The 20,256-nt window shown below is 47.6% G+C and overlaps 1 protein-coding gene across 4 annotated transcripts in view; it reads right to left on the bottom strand.

Annotated features, from left to right (window-relative positions):
- Positions 1-14,324: 14,324 nt before the first annotated feature.
- Positions 14,325-20,256, bottom strand: part of FBLN2 (fibulin 2) — a 111,108-nt gene continuing 105,176 nt past the window's right edge. For 3 of the 4 annotated variants that reach the window (XM_070405890.1, XM_070405892.1, XM_070405891.1), the window contains 2 exons: positions 17,420-17,543; positions 14,325-15,178 (listed from right to left, as the gene is read on the bottom strand). In XM_070405890.1, the coding sequence (XP_070261991.1) occupies positions 14,821-15,178; positions 17,420-17,543 (482 nt within the window). In that variant the 3' untranslated portion in view covers positions 14,325-14,820. The other variant, XM_070405894.1, reaches the window with a different exon arrangement.

The following is a 20,256-nucleotide window of genomic DNA, read 5'->3' as shown; positions in this document are numbered from 1 at the left end:
ACAAAGCAAGCTACATCTCCGCTGATAAGCTGCGACATTCCAAAGCCTGTTTCATCCTTAACGACTTCCTTTGCCCGCCCCATCCTCTAGAAACAATATAAATACCAGCCGCTGTAAAAATAAAACTGAGGCTTGATCAGAACTTTGTCTTGCCTCCATTTCTTCGCGTCTCCTATCCTCTCATTCCTTTGCAGGATTTGGTGCGGTGTATCCACGAAGCGTGCCCTGCAGGTTGGGGCATAACTGGCGCCCAAACGTGATCTCCGCTCTCCAATCCTCCTCAGGAACGTTCACTTTTTATGTCCGGCCGGACATCCCTTTGGCGCCACTGGGATCGCCCTGTGAGTCAGCCTGCTTTTTTCCTGGTCGCCGCTCTGCTTACCCGCTTTGCGAGTCAGACCTGTTGCTTTGGTAAGTGAACGCATTCATTTTGGATAGGCATTCTCTTCCCTCATTGCCTCCCCCCTTGTCTCCTGCCTCTGGTCCACTTTGAGCACTCTCTTGTTGTTTCGGGGAAGAGTGAAAGGTACCCGATTTCGGCAGAGAGAACTCCGAATCATTTAGGCTTGTCCCTTGGTTTCGTTCCACGTGGTTAACTCCTTCCAAAAACCCTGCGTTCACCTTGTCTTAGTGGTCTTTCTGAGAAAATGGGGACTCCAGTTGAGACTCTGAAGTAAGTTTTTTTGCCTACTTTAAAGCTTAAACCGTCCACCCAAAATTAGAAGTAAACCAGTAAGAAGTTGTGTCACTGTTACTCCGGGAAAACTCCTTGCCTACTTACAAACGCAAGCCGTCCACCTTGTGAGCACTCATGGGGTGCCTGACTCCCGACTGGTGAATGCCTGAGGGTCCTAGCAGGTTACCTGCCTCACAAGGGTCCGAGTTGGCGGGTTATACCAACCGGCTGTTTACATAGGAGGAGTGAGCTGCAAAAGCAGCTCCGAGGAAGGCACTTGACAACAGGTTTTGATCTGGGGAGCTCTGATCTAGGGGTCCGAGTTGGCGGATTATACCAACCGGTTGCTTACGTAGGAAAACACACCTGTGGCATAAACAGGACTGAAGTAGTCTCAGCAGAGAATTTCAACATCCAGACCTATGACACATGAACAGGGGCCTCTCCTTTGAGGTAGCGGTTGGCATCTTCCTCGCTGGTTCGTCTCCTTGTCGACTCCTGGGCTGACCTGGTACGGGGTTTATACATCCCGGAGGCTTATGTGGAAGAGGCTAAGACATGGGTCAGGCTTTGAGTTCTCATGACCTGTTTCTTAAAGGACTCAGGGAGTCCCTCAAGGCGCGAAGATTTAGGGTTAAAAAGAAAGATTTAAAAGGCTTCTTACAGGACTCAGGGAGTCCCTCAAGGTGTGAGGATTTAGGGTTAAAAAGATTCAAAAGGCTTCTTAAAGGACTCAGGGAGTCCCTCAGAGCACGAAGATTTAGGGTTAAAAAGAAAGATTTAAAAGGCTTCTTTACTTTAGAACATCTTATGACAACCAAACTTTGGCTAAGATAACCTTGGGTGCTAGCCATGACTTTAGAAAGCGAAATAGGAAAAAATTTAAAAAGTCTTTTTCTATTAAGCATAACTTTGGGAAAAATACACCATCTGAGTCATTTGCTAAAACTTCCCCTAAAACAGGATATGTAGGGGAAAGGAAAAAGGAACACATGGCGATCCTATATGGACGCCTCCTCCCCAGTATTCAAATTTAAAATCTCCTTCTCGTAATTAAAAAAGTTTTACAAAATTTATAAAATGCGTCTGGGATTTCTGTTCACGTGTAAAGAGAAAAACTGGCTTGGAACTAAAAGCGCGCATCATCCGATTTTGGACATTTAGATAGAGTTTTGAGCTAAAAATCTCTTTACAAATGTACAGAATAAAACCCAAGACTGATTATTTCCTAAGAAGAATGGCGAATTTGAGCCAGGGAAGAAATGCAGGTTGGTTCCAGCAATAAGATTGGTATATTTCCATAATAAAGAGTGATTTTTGAAATGTTAATAAAGCCTGTTCCAAAGTTAATCTTAAAAGCCTCAAAGAAATTTAGTAAAATTGTCTGTTATAGAAAAGTTACCAAAATAACTGCCTTAAAATAATAATTTAGATTTGAATCTCAAGAATTATTGATCTATATTAATTATAAAAATCTAAGTAGCCCGGTAAAAAACCAGCCCTTTGTTAATTGAAAAGGCTGGCCAAAACATTTCTAATGAGAAAAGGGGCTAGTTGCTTCCCACATGTAACAAATTCTTAAAGAATGTGGTCAATTTACTCTTCCAGGGAAAACAGCCCCCCGCTTCCTCCCCCAGGCCAATATTGAAACTTCCCACCGACTAGCAAGGGGCAGGAAGCAATGTATCTACAACCTTGTTTGTTGGCCTTCCCCAGAGGAAAAATTATGGTCGTTTTAAAATCAAAGGCTGGGGCCAGGCCTGCCTCGCCAGCCTCAAGTGTGGTTTTCCAAATCTGCTGTGAAATTTAAGACCTTGGAGTTTATACCTAGGTATCTTGAAGTGACATAATACTGAATTAAATAAGATCTAAGTGTACTTCGTACAAAATCTAAAGAACAGAATTAAATCTGTTGGTTGATTATGTCCTGCATCTTTTGAAGTTTATTCCTAAAAATGTTACTGATTGAGAAATGCTAAATATTTGACTTGCCAGCTAAAAAGTTCTAGTTAAATCAAATTGGGAAAAATTATAATTGTGGTAACTAAATGCCTAACGTAGAGAAATTTATTTTTAAGAAAATCTTGTGCTTTCTCTGAAATAATTAGAATTCAAAATATGTTACTCATTGATCTGATTAAAAAAGAGGATAAATTCTGTGATCCCAACAGAAATTTTATATACAAAGATCAGTTTTAATTTAATTGATATCTCTTAATAATTATAAAAGGTATATAATCTTTAAATCATATATATACGTATATATTTGATGGTCTTTCAAGTTGGATTTCAAAACTATAACCAAGGAATGACTTTGGGACATTTCATGGGCCCTGAAATGCTTTCAAAAGTTTATTCTCTCTTCTTAAAGGTTTTTTAATAAAGCCAATTTAATATACTTGAAATCACATAGAAAGCTTTATCAAATATAAATTAATAAATATATTTTAAGTTTTTGCCTCTGAGAAAGGGCAAAACAAGAAATTTTGTTTAATATTTCTTAAAATACAGCAGTGGAATTTTAAGATGTAATTTGAAATAACAAAAGCTCCTCGCCGCTGCATTTTAAATTAGGCTGGAGGTGGGGCAGCATTTGTCCCTTGTGAATCAAAAGTTTACTAAATACTAAATTTACTTGCTTCGCTTTGCCTTTTTAAAATAATCACTTGAAATATATAGCTTTGCGACAGTATTTGTTAAAATCTCAAAAGGCAACCATGTTTCTTACATTTGTTGCTTGTGTGGGAAAGAAAGCTGTCTGGAAGGAAGTAAAAAGGTTTCCTTCAGATGCCTAACTAAAATTAAAAATCAATATATTGGGCCTCAAAAGCTAAATTAAATAATTTGTGTTTTGTCTCCTTAAACAAAGTTTATGTAAATTTACCCAAAAACTAATACCAGAAATTTAATTAAGGTCATTTACTGTCCATAACTTAGGACAAGTAAAATTAAAAGAATAAATGCTATTTCAAACTGACTTAAAATTGGCAAATTGGGTTAAATGGATATTCAGGGGAACTTAGTTGTCACCTATTAAAAGATAAACTTTTACAATTTTTATATAAGACCTCCATCATTATACCAAAAAATACTACGCAGGAACCAATTCCTGGAGCTTTAACTGTTTTTACTGATGGGTCATCAAATAAGAAAGCTGCCTATCATACTATAAATTCTGACAGAGTCAGGGAAGCCCTAGTTCAGAACCAAATTGAAGAATTCATTAGAAACATGTATCCTCCCCTCCACTATCACCCTTTAGCCTTACCTAAATCACGAGGAGTAGATCTAGACACCCAAACCTCTGATATCTTAGAAGCCACACTCCGTGCTTTAAATGCCTCCAATCCATCCCTTGCAGAAAACTGTTGGCTATGCATGACCCTAGGTACACCTATGCCCCTTGTCATTCCAGATGACATCAGTAACATCACTTCTAATAATAATTGTACCCTCAGTTTGCCCTTTAGAACTCAACCTGTTGCATTCAACTTTTCCTCATGTCTACAAAAACTCCCCCAGAATAATAGTTATGATCTAGATGTAGGCTTCGTTAGCTTTGTTAACTGCTCTCCCGTTCACAATCACAGTTCCTCCCTTTGCCCCGCTCCTGGACGAGTGTTTGTATGTGGAGGTAATATGGCCTATACAGCTCTACCTTTAAACTGGACAGGATTATGTGTTCAGGCTAGTATTCTCCCTGACATTGATATTATTCCAGGGGGAGAACCTGTCCCCCTACCCAGCCTTGATTACATTGCTGGACGCAGTAAGCGGACTGTCCAATTTATTCCTTTACTTATAGGACTGGGAGTCTCTGGAGCTGTGGCCACTGGCACAGCTGGATTAGGAACCGCATTACATACCTATAATAAATTATCTAATCAGTTAATTGATGTTCAGGCTCTTTCAGGTACTATCAATGATCTCCAAGACCAAATTGACTCCCTAGCAGAAGTAGTTTTACAAAATAGAAGAGGATTAGATTTACTTATAGCAGAGCAGGGAGGAATATGTTTAGCCCTACAGGAACGCTGCTGTTTTTATGCCAACAAATCTGGAATCATCTGAGACAAGATAAGAAAACTCCAGGAAGACCTGGTGAAAAGGCGAAGAGAGCTGTTCGAAAACCCCCTTTGGAGCGGACTCAATGGCCTACTCCCCTACCTGCTTCCTGCACTTGGCCCCCTTGTCAGCTTACTGTTAATTTTAACCTTTGGTCCACGGGCTTTTAAGAAACTGACAAGTTTTGTCAAACAGCAAATTGATAGCATCCTGGCCAAACCCATTCAGGTTCACTACCACCGTTTAGCTACTATAGACCGAGAACGTGATTGTGATTGCCAGAGCTCCCTCCCCACGGGGACAGCATAAAGCCAGAGGAATGCTTACCTACACTCTATATAGAGGTATGGTATGGGCACCGTCTGGGTGCAGGGCAAAGCACTGCAAGGGAAGGTCAAAACAGAAAATCAAAATTTTCTCGACCGCCTCTGGATTTCTCTGTGAGCACACCTGGTTTGCATAGAGGTTGGTATCCATACATATATAATTGCTGGCTCTGCCTCTCCTCCCCAAAAGATACCAAGAGCCACCAGAGGTGAGATCTGCTGATCTCATGGGAGGAACCAGGTCACTACTCCCCCAGTTGGTTAATGCCCACCCTTAACTAAATGGTAAGGGAGGAATTGTTGGGAGCCATTATAAATCACATATACATCTCCAGCTTACAACAAGAGGTTTCTGGCTCCTCCAAGCCAACTCCCGGTTTGGCCTGGAGTTAAAAGTTAACCTTGCGATTTAGCCTGGAGTTAAAAGATAACATACCCTCACCCTAAGCACAAAGCAAGCTACATCTCCGCTGATAAGCTGCGACATTCCAAAGCCTGTTTCATCCTTAACGACTTCCTTTGCCCGCCCCATCCTCTAGAAACAATATAAATACCAGCCGCTGTAAAAATAAAACTGAGGCTTGATCAGAACTTTGTCTTGCCTCCATTTCTTTGCGTCTCCTATCCTCTCATTCCTTTGCAGGATTTGGTGCGGTGTACCCACGAAGCGTGCCCTGCAGGTCGGGGCACCTGTTATTCTAATATTGTTATGTTTCACATTGTCCCACAGCTCCCTTAAGCTGTCCCGTTTTTTAATTTTTTTTTTCTTTTTGGTTCTCTGATTTTTTTCAATCCTGTCTTCTAATTCACTGATCTGATCCTCAGATTCCCCTAATCTGCTGTGTATTCATTCCAATGTATTTTTTATTTATGCTATATCAATCTTTATTTACAACTGTTTTTCATAATTACTATATCATTTCTCATGTTGTTTAACATCTTTACTATGATTATTCTGAAGTCTGTTTTATATAAGTTTCTTATCTCCATTCATTTATATCTTCTTCTCAATAATTCTCTGGTTCTTTCATTTGTGGGTAGTTTCTTTGTTGCCTCATTTTGGCTGCCTGTTTGGGTTTGTGACTATGTATTAGGTAGATCTGCTATGCCTCCCAATCTCTAGTGCAGGACAGTGTGAAACACTGTTTCTGAACAATTAGCTCAGGCAAGGACTCAAAGGCTCCAGAGACCACCTCTGGCTGAAGACTGATAGGATTCCTCTTGATCAGTGGTTCTCAACCTTGGCTGCACATTAGAATCACCTGGGAATCTTTTTAAAGTCCTGATTTCTAGGCCTCATCCTCCAGAAGTTCTGTTTCTTTGTTATGGGGTGAGGCCACAACATTAGTAACAAAGAAACAGAATTTTGGAGGATGAAGCCCAGAAATCAGGATTTTAAAAAGATTCCCAGGTGATTCTAATGTGCAGCCAAGGTTGAAAACCACTGCTCTTGATCTTCCCTCAGGCAATCATCCACAGATGTGGCAAGAGTTTTTTTCAATAGGGTGGGTTAATTGTTTCTGGAGGCTAATTGTTATTCTCAGTCTCCTAAGGGGCAAAGTATTTTCCAATAGGGTGTGTCAGCTCCCCCCCCCCCCCCCCCCGCCTCCCCCCCCCCCCCCCCCCCGCCTGCATAGTAATTGTCTGCATTAGAAAGATTACCTCTTCAGCCTGAAAAAATGGCTCAGCACAGGAAACTGGGGTGTCTGCCTTCTGAGCTCTAACCCCAGAGCCCTCGATCCTGGCTTCTGCTCACCCAGCTCCAGTCCACTCTGCTGTTCCTCTGTCAAAGCACAAGATGGGTGGCTCCACAGGGAATTTTATGCATTGGCCCTTTAAGAGGGTGCATGAATTTCCAGCCATCTCTCCCTGGCAGACAGCTACCCCACTGCTTTTCACAGCCAGATATTATGTGGGTACCCTTCTCAGTTCTGTTGCTCTCTGCTGGGGGGCCCAGCTTGGGAATTAGACCCCAGAGTTCTCATTGGCAACCCCCAGATATCTCTCTGGGACTTCAGTTGCTGTCTGTGGGGGCCCAGCCAGCCCTTTTGCACCTCTGCCCCTCCTACCAGCCTCTGTGCGGTCTCCACTTTTGGTCCTTGGTTATCAGGGTTCTCTCTAGTGAGTGTTCCATTGATTATTCAGTAAGTTTTCTCACCACAGTGAACTCTTAACAATACACACCTGTGAGAAGCACACAGAGCACAGTGTCTTCCGAGTTGAGGATCTCTGGTGAATGTGAAATGTGGAGGTGGCTCCTGATGGTAAGCCTCCCACCACAAGAAGAGAGAAGAGCCACAATAAACCCCTCATATTTTCATCCTTGGATGCTGTCAGATTGACAGGTTTCAAACTTAGCTTATCTTTTTTCTTACAGGATTGAAAGGACAGCAGAATGAGGTGGCAACGCAATCCACCCTCCTTAGATTTTTCTCCCAAGACACAATAGGCAGACTGACTGCTCTTTGTCACCAGACAAAAAGTTCCTGCCCCACTGTTATAGCTCAGTGATTGAGTTATGACCTATGAACAAGGAGGTAACTGTTAGATTCCCAGTCAGGGCACATGCCTGGGTTGTGGGCTTGATCCCCAGGAGGGGACATGTAGGAGGCAGCCAATCAATGATTTTCATCATTGATGTTTCTATCTCTCCCTCACCCTTCCTCTCTGAAATTAATAAAAATACATTTTAAAAAAGTTATCATTTCTAGGGGAGCTTTCACTTCTGACCACGGTTTGGCCAATCCACAGTTAGGGACTGCCATTCCGAACACCCCACTCCTGGGATCGATCTGCATATGGGCTGTTCAGTGAGAAAAAGCAGCCTCGGTTGGTTTACACAGAAGGCAGGTCATAGACTCCTGGAATCCAACCCCCAAAGGAAAACTAGTCTCTCTCCTGGTCACTGGAACCTTTTTATTTAGATTAGTTTATAACAGAGATGAGGACACAGAGTAAATATCTCTTTAGCATCATTCGCGCGCCTGCGCATGCACACGCGAATTCAGCTCTTTCAAAAAACAGATGCCCAGAGGGGTCTGGGTAAGTATGAGAACAGTCTGATCTGAGGGGAGGGAAGGAACCCTGGGAGGCCATGGCCCTGCCTGCCATCGTCTAAGGAAGGTTCAGCAGCAGTGCCCACAGCCCTCAACCCAGTTAGCCACAGAGGAGTCCGAGTCTGCAGGAAGGACCTGCCTGTGTTTCTGGTTGGCTTGGTCCCTAGCTGGGAACTTCCCATGGAAGCAGGAGCTCACACATGGCAGAGGCTTTCCAAGCTTGGCAGGTGGGACCCATGGTCAGTTACACTCGCGTAGTCGGAGGTCTGCCAGGTGCATTCTTAGGGCATCCTATTTCTCCATGCAGGGTTGGTTGGACCCATCTATATGAGAGAAAAAACTCAGAAAAGAAAGTGAGTGGAGTGAGCCACAGCTCCTGTCACTGCACTGGACCAGAGGCAACCACTGGTACTCATCCTCTCCCTCCCCCACTATCAAAAGTGCCCTTGCCCTTAGTTATCACCTTATCAAGTATTGGGGACTCACCTGACAGTTTAACACAAATCTTCATTCTGAGGGATCTTTGGTAGCTTGATGTTTGACACCTTGACCATGGTGCTGGTCTGGGGCTGTGCACAGATCTGTTTACAGGTACAATGAGGCAAGAACACTTGAGATCATTTCAGTTCTCCTTGTACTCCTCTCTGCTCCCATTGTGTCCAGGCATCCCTGTCCCTCCTGCTGCCCAAGGGCAATTACTCCATCAGTATGGGGATCCATTCCTTACCTACTAGTCCAGAGAATCAGAAGATCTAAGAGCAGCAGCCATTTGTATCAGTTGGACTTTGCCATTTCCCCTAGGAAGATTGTGCCCCTTTAATGATTAGGACCTTCAACCCTGAAGAGTCCAGAATTGCAGAGATAGGAAGAACAAAATCACTCAGTGGCCAGTGGGGTCATGACAAATGGGGCTACTCCTTTCATTCCTTGGATCCTAGTCAGCTTATCCTTCCTTTAGAACATATATGGGGTCTCAGATTTAATGGGGTGCATTGTTTTATAATGATTCCCTCAAGCCCATGTTTCACTCACCTTTAGAAAGCTGTTCACACGTTTTATGAGGCTGGTTGCCTCTGCGTCATGTAGTTTGTGCATGAACAGTAGGTCCCATGGTCATGGGCTAGTCTTTCAGCAGCTTCACTGTGGATCGGACCCAGATTGTACAGGATGCCAGAGGGTCAGACACTCTGTAAACCCTCAGAGAGTGCTTATATCCCAAGATGGAAGGGGGCCAACACAGTAGTTCCCTTGCTGCCAGTGGCCAGTGATGTACTTGGCTCAGTGTTCCTCCACTGCTGAGGCAGCAGCAGCCAGATCTGCTTTGGTAAGTTGGCATCCATGCACTTGGGCCCATGTGTCACCCAAGCACTTGTTTTATGAGATCCCAATGCACTGTGATTCCAAAAGCTTTTTGGTAAAGTCCTAATGGAGCTACAGTTGGGTTGGGAGAATACAGAAATGCAATGGCTGATGGGATTAAGGTGAACATTTAGATGAGCAGTGGGATGTGTGAGCAGACGCCGTGGCTGTCTCCTTGACCAGAGTGCATCCTGAGATAGACATTGTGTCTGACTAGGGACGCTTACCTAGCCAGCTATAAAACAAGCGATTGATGTCTACCTCCAGGCAATAGTGATGGGGACTGGTGGACAAAACATGTTAGAAGACCAGCAACTGGTCAGTTTACTTGGGTTTTGGAGGACACATATCCCACATCTGGGAACACTGCTAGCTCCTATACATAAAACTGATCCAACAAAGCCTTGGAGTCCTCCCGCAGACTCAGGCTTATGGCACAGCCTGCACATGCCACCCAGCAATACAGCTGCTGAAACTTGGGTTCAAAAATTTTCCATTGAGACAACTGGACATAGCCTCGACTGAGACCGCTCTTATGACTAAAAACCATAAACTAGTTTGAAACCTGAAATCCCCATCCTGTTGTGGGTGGTTTCGAGGAGGGCCAGTGAGTGTCAAGAAGAGCTCCGTGATAAAATGGACATGGTTTGTGCAGTAAGATACTACTAGGACAGTGCTGGAAGGTACTCAGCATAATCACAAGCAAAGAGATGTGCCCCCTTCGACTGAGTCTGGAATCACCTGGGTCTGGAATCACCTCCTGCATGCCCCCTACTGGGGATTGAGCCCCAAATCCGGGCACTTGCCCTGACTGGGAATGGAGCTGTGACCTCCTGGTTCATAGGTCAACACTCAACCATTGAGCCACACCATCTGGGCTGAAAGCTCTTGATTAACCAAAAGAGAGCTGCTTGGTTTATGGATGGCAGTTTCAAGGTGTATGGACAACATCCTGTTGGGAGGCTGCCCCTCTGAGGGAAGAAGTAAAACAAGTCAGCAGAATAGGCTGGCTGCATGCCATTTGCCCAGTTTTTTTTTCATTGACTCATGGATAGTGCCAATGGCATGATCAGAAGAGCAATGAAAATGGGTCTATTAAAAGGGTGCCCATGTAGACCAGGTTCTATGGAAATCATTATGGGAATTTAAGGTACATTAAAGTAGGACATGCAGATGCCCATCAGAAGAACTCCCTCCCAGAACCAGAAATAGACTGGAATTGGCAAGCAGGTGTACTAGTGTACACTGAGGTAGCCATCTGAGTTCACAAAACAAGGGAACCTATGGGGCTTCAGCAATGCAGGAACTAGTTAGATACAGACACACTCCTCTTGTCCCTCTAAGGCACAAAAAGTCAACAAGAATTGTCCTGTCAACTAGAGAGACAGAAATTGTAGATAGCTGTGGGGAAGATCCCCTGGGGAAAGTCCAGAGCACTGCTGGAGAATGGATAATTCTGTAAGCCCCCGGACCCTGCAGAGGGATCTTGGCAGGAAGAGGTCTCTGGGCTAGGCCTCACATGGCAGCCATTGGTAGAAGGAAATGCTTGATACACAGTAAGTTACTGGAACAACAGAGGTGCCAGTTTGGACCACCCATTCCCATTTCATCAGCCCAAGGAACATTCGTGACAGCTCAGTGTCCAACAACGAGCAGAAAGATCTTCCTTGGAGTAATGGCTAGATAGAGGACTAAAACCAGTTTTCTAAAACAAGGTGATGGAGATGCAGGCATGAAGGGCTGGCTTACATGCTGTCAGCAGTGTGCTCACACTCACCATGGGGGAGCCAAGGGCGGGTCCCCCTGAATAGACTCCTCTGCTTTTCTAGGTGATCTGGGGGGCCTGTTATGATGACACAATTCTTCCACAGAGGAAGGATGCTGGCATGACTATACTTTTCCCCTGGAACATCATCTCAACTTGATTTGTTCCTATCTGATGCTGTTGTCCCAGGAGCAAGGCTGCAACTATGGGTGCCAGAAGGAGGGAGAATTCCTAAGCAAGAAACGGTGACTAAACTTCTAATCATTGATGTCACAAATCCTAAGGGCCTGACAGGGTGGATACTGCTTTTACACCTACCTGGCAGGATCTAGACCAGCCATGGGCAAACTACGGCCCACGGGCCGGATCCGGCCCATTTGAAATGAATAAAACTAAAAAAAAAAAAAAAAAGACCGTACCCGGCCCTCCGGTCCAGTTTAAGAACCCATTGTGGCCCTCAAGTCAAAAAGTTTGCCCACCCCGATCTAGACGGACAGTGAATGCGGCAGTGTGCCTGCTGGTGGAGCTGGCCCAGAAGGTCTGTATGACCACACCCTACCAGGACAGGAGTGGAGGAGGGAGGCATTTGCTATTGCTGCCTGTAATCGAGACCAACACAGGGGCCAAACCGAAGGCACCGTCCAAGGGTGGAAGAACTGGAGTGCGGGTGGACAGAGCCGAGGGAAAAGGGGCAAATGGGTTATAAATGAGGGAAACCCAGCAGAACATTGGGCCAGTATTATATTATCTCAAGAGATTTGGAGAAAAAGGACACAGCCTCATCTCGATCACACCAGATGCCTGAAAGGCAAAGCCAAGTCCACTCCTGCTTTTGAAACCTGACAAGGTCTAATGGAAGCGGCAAACCTGCGTGGCTCAGGTGGGAGACCTTTTGATGGACTGGCTGAATGGCTGGTGACTGATTGGGCCCAGTCTCACTTTCCAGGTCACTTACCTGCTGCAGTGTGGAACAGCACTGGCATGGCTGGTGAGGTTGTGCTTATCCCACTGGCCACATGCTGGAGCACTGAGTTATGGCTTCCTCAGGATGGGAGATGTCTGGCCTGAGGAAACATTCACTCATTTCTATGCTAAATGGTTCTGCACATATTTATCATAAGGCACATTTAGCAGATCAAGAGAGGTAACAAGTAATACTAGATGTAGATGCCTAAATACCATCGTCCTATAAGAAAACCTACATCAGAGGCTGGAGGGGCTGGCCCTCTCTTCCCTGAAGTCTGGCCTTGGCCCTTGGCTCCTGGGAGGTGAGGTCTAGGCCCTTGGAAAGTCCTGACTGGAGTGTGTTTATCTGGGGTGTTGGGCCCTGGATAGTCTAATGCTGTGGCTTATGATAGGGGCTTTGGGACATGCCATATTAGTCTCACCTCCAGGAGGGACTGGATACTGAAGGCCAGCCACGCTGACAGTATGTGACCAAGCTCCAATGAAAATGCTGGCACCAAAGGCCCCTGGGCTGGCAACACTAGGTGCACTGTCACCCATCCTGTAGTATAGTGACACATCCCGAGGCGAAAGCCTGATATTTGAAAGTGAGGGTGGTATGAGAACCCTCCAGCTTCTGTTTGGCATCTGAAGTGAGGATACCCTTGTAGAGACTTGTTCTCCCAACTGTAGCTTGCCCAGCTCCTCGCAGCCTGGAATCCTGGAATCACCGAACCTTGGAAACTCTCACATCAGGAGAGCCTCAGATGAGCTGGTGCCAAGCTAGACTGTGTGTGCTGATTCCATGGGCACAACATCCCGGAGAGAAAAGTGCGGACTACCTGCTGAGGTAGACAAAACCCTGGGAAGTGATGTCAGTTACCGAGGGCCCATGGGGAGCACTTGTGAGCTGGGAGAAGGCCCGGGACAGTGTGGGAGTCTGTTGCAGGCCTGTGGGGGCCTCTGCCAGGTAGCCAGTTGCTGCCCATCCCTTGCTAGTGTCCCCAGTCTGCCTTTTGAGTGGAAGTCTGTTCCTTCCTGGTGAGTGAGTGTGTCTGACAGATTTGCCAGCTCTGGTCTCTAGAAGCAGAAGGAACGGAGGCGGTCAGCCAGTGAGAACGCGACCCTGGCTTCTGTGCAATGCCTCAGCAAGAGCCAGTGAAGAGCAGGGAGGGTCCAAGGGCACAAGGCGGTGGGCCTTCCATGGCAGGCTCACACCTGCGGTTACAAAGTTTTAATTAATCACATCTTAAAATTGGGAGATTTTACATCAAAATGTACTTAGGGAACTTGCCCTGAAGAATGGGAACATTTGGCTTTCTGGGTCCAGATCTCCAGAAGGCGGCAGTTTCTGAATCTGCAAAGTGCCACCCTCCACATAGGGCATGAGCTCCCAGTTTGCCACAATCCCAATAGGCCACACACAGTAAGAAATAGTTTTACATCACAAGCCCAAGGCGGTGGCATTGGGGGTGTGACACACGCAGACACACGCATTGCCGTTTCCTGACCACGCCTTCTTCACCAGGGAAAGAGTACTGACAGTGTCCCATTCCATTTCTTCAACACCAGCTGCTGTCCACTATGTCCACTACACATAGGCCCACGGAGCCACACACTGCTCACAGCTGGAATCCCTACTTTAGAGAAAGGGCCAAGAGCAGTGGCAAGTGTGCACTTGGGGGCCTCCCAACATGAGGCATCCTCCTTACAGCAGCTCAAAGCCCCAGGTGCACAGTGGAGAAGAAAAAAGAATTCTCTCATCTCTCAGGATCCTGCCCAAGGCCTCTGCCTGAGCTGATGTGTACAGGCCTTAGCGAGAGGGACCAGTACTGGAGTTTCTGGGCAATATCCAATGTGACATACTACCTGAGGGCCACACTTGGGGAAGGAGGAGAAGAAGAGGGGAAAGGAGGGAGGAGAAGCATTGGTGAAAGAAGACAGGACCAGAATGCCAGCATGTTTACACCACAAACTTGTCATCTCAATGGGACTCCTAGTTTGGAGTTATTCCTTTCATCAGACATCAAGGAGGTTCTTAATCAACAGACTGACTCAACACCCAGGCTGGGACCCAGGGCCCTCAGACACACCATCAGATTCAAACACTTGACAGAAGTAAGGGTTTTTCTTTTGTCACTTTTTACTTTATAACCTTTTTGTACTATTTGAAATTTTTTGCAGTGTATGTGCACTACTTTTATAATTAAACAAAAACACGATGGTTTTTTAAAGTGGAGAAGTAATCACAGTGAAACATGAAATAGAATATCAACACTGGGGACAGGCCATCCAGTTGAGTCCAAAGCCCCACGTGGTCTGTTTCCCGCCTTTATTCGTCATGTGGCCTTTAGTCCTCTCACTCCACCCACAGGCACCTGAAGTGCCTTGAGTTGCTTTCGACCTCCTGCTGCCAAGATCCCTCCCAGGAATCTGAGAGGAATCCATTCAGCAAAATTAGGCTATTTTCCAGTTGTAGCAAAAACCACCCTGATAACCAGGCCCCACTCACGCGGTGCTGAGCACCCACAGAAAGAGGTGCACTGGAGGGTGGTGTGGAGGGTGCCACAGGGACCATCAGGGGCACCCCAAGTGCTATGGCCCTGCACAGGCGCTCAGGCAGGCACCTCACAGGGCAAAGGTGGTAAAGAAGACGTGCATCTTGGCCAGGAAGGTGGTGACAGAGCCCTGCCGCCAGAGCTTCATCTCCACGTCCAGGGCGAAGTCCCGGGGCTCACGCACTGACCGCTGCAGGTAGACAACACCGGTGTAGGCATTGAGCCGGCGTGTGCCGAAGTAGCCCTCCTCGTTGCCTCTGGTGATGGTGAGGGCAATGGTGTCCCCTGCAAAGGCGGGCATCGGGCTGATGCGAAAGATGTGAGCCGGCACCAGGAGGCCAGTCTGGAAGTTGAGCTGATAGTACGTGATGTGAGCTGGCGAGCTCTGGCACTCCAAAAAGTCATGGCACGTGGTGCGCTCACATTTCCTGCAGGATGCACGGGGCTTGGTCAGAGGGCCAGGGTTCACGAACAATCATCCCGGGCTCTCCCACCCCTGCTGTCCACCATCCTGGACATGGTGGAGGCAGGCTCAAGGGCCAGCTGGCCCCAGCTCTGCTCTAAGTAGCCTTATAGCATCTGCTAAGTCTCCTTACTATGCGGGTCTCAGCTTCCTCATCTGTAAGATATTTCCTTGGGAGGGTGGAGTGAGTTTATACACATGCAGCACCCACCACAGTGCCTGGCGCAGCTCTCGAGCAGCTCTGGTGCACCCTGTGCTTCCTCCTCCCTGCCTTTTCTTTACTGGCACACTGTCCACTGGAATAGATTCCCAGGCCAGAGTGTTTTTATTATTGCAATCATTTTTCAAATTCCTTTTCTTCTATTAATTGACTGCTTCTGGGCCACTTCCTCCTCTGAGTTGGGATGCCCTGCCATTTTTCAGGTAGAAGCCTCAAGACCAGCACTGCTGGATGAGGGTGGTGAGAAAACCAAACCCTAGGGGGCCAAGGCCTCAATTTTTAAGCATAGCAACAATCTGACCTCATCTTGGCCCTCTGAGCCACTGGCACCTCCATTGTTAAATCAATATAAAAGCTCACTACTTCCAAAATGGGATGCTATTTAGGCACCAGAGCTCAGCAACTCTAGAGATCTGAGCAGAATTCTCCAATTGGCCGCAGCACAAGGCCGGCACAGGAGCAACAGTCAGCAGCACAGACGCGGCATTTACGCCAGGCCATCCACTGTGTGAAACTCGCATCTTCAGTCACCTGATGCTCACACCAGCCCACAGTGCTGCTGTCACTCCCATGCTGCAGATGCGGCAGCCAGGACCCAGAGAAGGGAGGTCACTTGCCCAGAGTCGCCTAGGCATACTCCCTAAATGTCCCAACACACATGCACATGGACATTCCCCATCTATAATAATAAAAGCATAATATGCTAATTAGACCAGACGTCCTTCCAGATGACCTTCCGGACGAAGTGGGGCTTCGAGGGAAGTCCGGGTCCCGGGTGCCTGCCAGTGGCCAGAGGGAAGCCCAGGTCCCAGAGGGAAGCCGGTGCTGGCAGCTGGGGAAAGAAAGGCCTATTCTTGAACGAATTTCGTGCATTGGGCTTCTAGTGTATAATAGTGGAAAATGTGAAACTGCCAGCAGGACAGTGGTAAATGAATTATGAACACGTGCATGCAGGAAACACCATTTGGGGCAGGCTACATGCAGACACAAGAGCTGCAAGGCAGAGAAAGCAAGATGAGAACGGCTGAATGCACCAGGGACAGGGCAGCTGTGTGCACTTTATGTTCAGACCAAAGAGAAGATGGACACACTCCAACCAGTCGGCGACTGTATGATTTGTTAGAGGGGCGGGACAAAAACTTTGGTTGGCACACTTTAATTGTTTGAAAAATTTTTTTGGTTAATCCTCACCCAAGGATATTTTTTCCATTGATTTTTTTTTGTTTTTTTTTAGGGAGAGAGGGAGGGGAAAAGAGAAAGAGAAACCAACATGAGAGAGACACATGGATTGGCTGCCTCCCACAGGCACCCCAACTGGGGCTAGGGATTGAACCTGTAACCCAAGTGCATGCCCTTGACTGGGAATCAAACCCAAAACCCTTTGGTCCATGGGCCAATGCTCTAAACACGGAGCCACACTGGCCAGGGTCTATTATTTGAATGTTTTTATAAGCATGTGTCACTTTTGCAAAATGTCCCTCGCTCTCTCCCTGACCTGTGCTGGGGAAGGCATGTCCATGGACAGGCCCACATGGTGTGGAGCTGAGACCTCCTGCCCAGAGCCATGTGATTGGACAGCGGACTCTGCAGCCCATGAGACCCTGAGCCAGAACCATCCAGCTAAGCTGTTCCTGGATTCCTGCCTTTCCAAAACTGTTTAAAGAATAACTGTTTGTCAGGTTAAGGTGCTAAGTGTTGGGATAACCTGTTACACAGCAATAGATGACGAATGTGGCGTGTATGTGAGTGTGTGAGAAAGACAGGGAGGGAGATTTTCTATGCACCTTCTCTTCATTCTCTAGACTCTGAACTTTCTGCAAGGTGCTTTCATTTGTGCCATTTGTGGTCAATTTGACCACAGACTCAGCAGTGGGGGCAGGTGAAGAGCAGGAGGTGGTTAAGGCAGGGCCCACGGCCACTGGCCTTGCCCCTGGGCAGCGTGGTGTCTGCAGGGTGACTGGGCCCAGGGCAGGGGGAGACACTCACGTTTCAGAGACTCGGATGTAGTTGGGAGGACACGTGAAGAGCAGGCAGCGGAAGCCGCCCTCGATGTTGTGGCAGGTCTCGGCCTCAGAACAGTTGTGGGTGCCCAGTGCACACTCGTCCACGTCTGAGGGGAGGAGAGGAGAGTTATGGGAGGAACTCCCCCACAGCTGGGGACCCTTGTCTGAATCACCCAAGCTGGAGGCCTGGGCCTCAGAGCAGCTCTTCCTGACTGCAAGACCACAGCTTACAGTTCCAGCCTGTGCCACTCACATCCCATCCAGTCCCCACCATGCTCAGCAAGCAGCCAGAGGACCTGGCTTTAAAATGAAAAGTGTCTTTTGTCATGATTGCTGAGGGCTTCCCATGCTCCCAGTATAAACACTCTGGCCCGCCTATTGACACCAAGCCCTACGGTACAACCCCTCTCCTTCCACTCGGGCTACAGTTCTGCTAGACCCCTCTGAGATTCCCCAATGCTCTGACCCTTGTCCCACCTCAGGGCCTTTGCACATGCTGTTCCCACTGCTGCAACACTTTCCCCACATCTTCCCGTGGTTGGTTCCTTCTCATCGTTCAGGTCTCAGCTCAGGCTCATACCCTAAGGATGTTCTCCCTGACTATCCTGCAGTGGTCCTCCTCCCCCATCACCCTCCACTTCAAGCCATTTTATTCTCCTTGTACTGCTTGTCCTGCTCTCAAACACATCTAGTTATTTTGTATGTCTTTTCAGTTTCTACCCTCCCTGTCCTCAGTGTGGGCTCCAGGAGGGCAGGGGGAGAGGGTCTTCCTCAGTCCTGTGGTGCCCCCAGACCAGCAGAGGGCCAGGCACAGAGCATGTACTCTCCATGTATTGTTGGATGGAAGTTCAAGACTCATCACTTGTAAACAGACTTCGAATGCACAGACACAGATCCCCCATAAACTGCAGAGATATGCTCATGCTTCCTGTGCACATGGTTGGGCACACACATGTGCTTAAGCACACCCACACAGATACACACACACCCCTGAAACACACACACACGAACACATGGGTAAATCTCTCTGAGGAATGCTCAGAGAAGCAAGCATGAGGTGTAAGAGTGTGTGTGTGTGTGTGTGTGTGTGTGTGTGTGTGTTCCACAGGCGACCCATGGATCAAGTAAATGGGTTCCAGAGACCTTCCTGTAAAGATCAGCCGCTTAGCTCAGAGAGCACAGCTTCAACAGGCCCAAGGCTGTGCCGGGTGGGGGCATTGGGTGCTGCCAGGCACTTCCCTGGAGGACTGCAGATGTGTTCTCCAGTCCTCCACACTGACCCCGTTTAGGGATTTCTCCTCACCCAATCCTCCTACCAGCCCATTGGGATAAGAGTCACTGGCCTCCCAGAGGAGGAATTGGAAATCCGAGAGGGTATGACCTAGCTCAAGGTCACAAACAGCCAGCATGGCAGTGGGGGCTGAAGCCAGGTCCACCAAATGCCAAAATGTGGGCCCCAATCATGATGCTAAGCTGACTCCTCACAATAGCAGCCACAGCATAAAAGCACTGACAGCAATAGCCAACTGGTACCCCAAGTTTACCACCTGATGTCCATTCAATGCTCAAGGCATGCCACCCTTAGTCACTCCTCTATCCTCAGACCCCATGAGGCAGGTGTGGGATCACCTCCCATGCACACACGTGCCCAGGGTCATACAGCTGCGGCAGGGCAGGGCCATGGCTGGACTCCGGCCTGCTTCACTCTAGGCCAGTGATGGCGAACCTATGACACGCGTGTCAGAGGTGACACGCGAACTCATTTTTTTGGTTGATTTTTCTTTGTTAAATGGCATTTAAATATATAAAATAAATATCAAAAATATAAGTCTTTGTTTTACTATGGTTGCAAATATCAAAAAATTTCTATATGTGACATAGCACCAGAGTTAAGTTAGGGTTTTTCAAAATGCTGACACGCCGAGCTCAAAAGGTTCGCCATCACTGCTCTAGGCCCTGCCAACCATGCTTCACAATGCAGACTAGCTCACACTATTCATCTCACAAAGCCCCACTTTCCTCCTCTGCCAACTATGTCACGATCCCAATCTGGGAGAAAACGTGGCAGGCGGCCAGAGCTGGTGGGGCCAGGATGGGTGTGGCTGCTGCCCTGATGGTTCAATAATTGAATGTACACGTAGGGATGGCCTCCTCCTTTCCTCATTCTATGCTGCTGGCCACCACAGAGGGAGCAGGAGGTGCTGACCCTGAAGCCGGGTGGGGTGGAGCAGGAACAGGGTGGGAGCAGCTTCTTACTGTCTGCCCTGGCCCTACTGACAGATGTGTTCAGAAGGGACTTCCCCAGGACCCCAGGGTCCTTGCCCCTTGGTGCTTCCAAGCCCCTGGCATCTGTGGGGCTTTGACCCTGAAGCCTCTCCTGGAGAGCTGAAGCCAAAGGGAGAGCCAACAGGGCTGGACACACAGCGGCGCCACTGTAGCCCCATCTGGGGTGCTGATGCCACAGCAGACATGCAGAAATGGGGGACAGAGTCAGTGGGGAGACTAACAGCATTGCTAAAAGCTAGCCCACATTGAGAGGAATGCTGGTAAGAGCTTCACATGCACTAAGAAAGCAGGATTCACCCGGGGCACCGGCTCAGCCGCGAGACCGCGCCATCTTGAGTGGCTGTTACCAGCATCCAGAGATCGGCTACTAACCCAGAGGCAACGGCTCTCAAGCAGTGCGACTACATGATCTCAGACAAGCCCTGCTTCTCCCCATGGAAAGGTTAGACTTCCCCCAAAGGTGTGGTTTGCAATTCAGGTTGGAGAGAGGAACGCGCGCGCAGGGGCAAATCTGCACCCCACAAAGTCCGTGGC

This window comes from Myotis yumanensis, unplaced genomic scaffold (assembly GCF_028538775.1).
Source record: "Myotis yumanensis isolate MYYU_CA2020_CCGP unplaced genomic scaffold, mMyoYum1.0.hap1 SCAF_2, whole genome shotgun sequence".
Classification (NCBI taxonomy): Eukaryota; Metazoa; Chordata; class Mammalia; order Chiroptera; family Vespertilionidae; genus Myotis; species Myotis yumanensis.
Note: the sequence above shows the minus strand (reverse complement) of the source record. Positions and strands in the feature narration are given on the sequence as shown.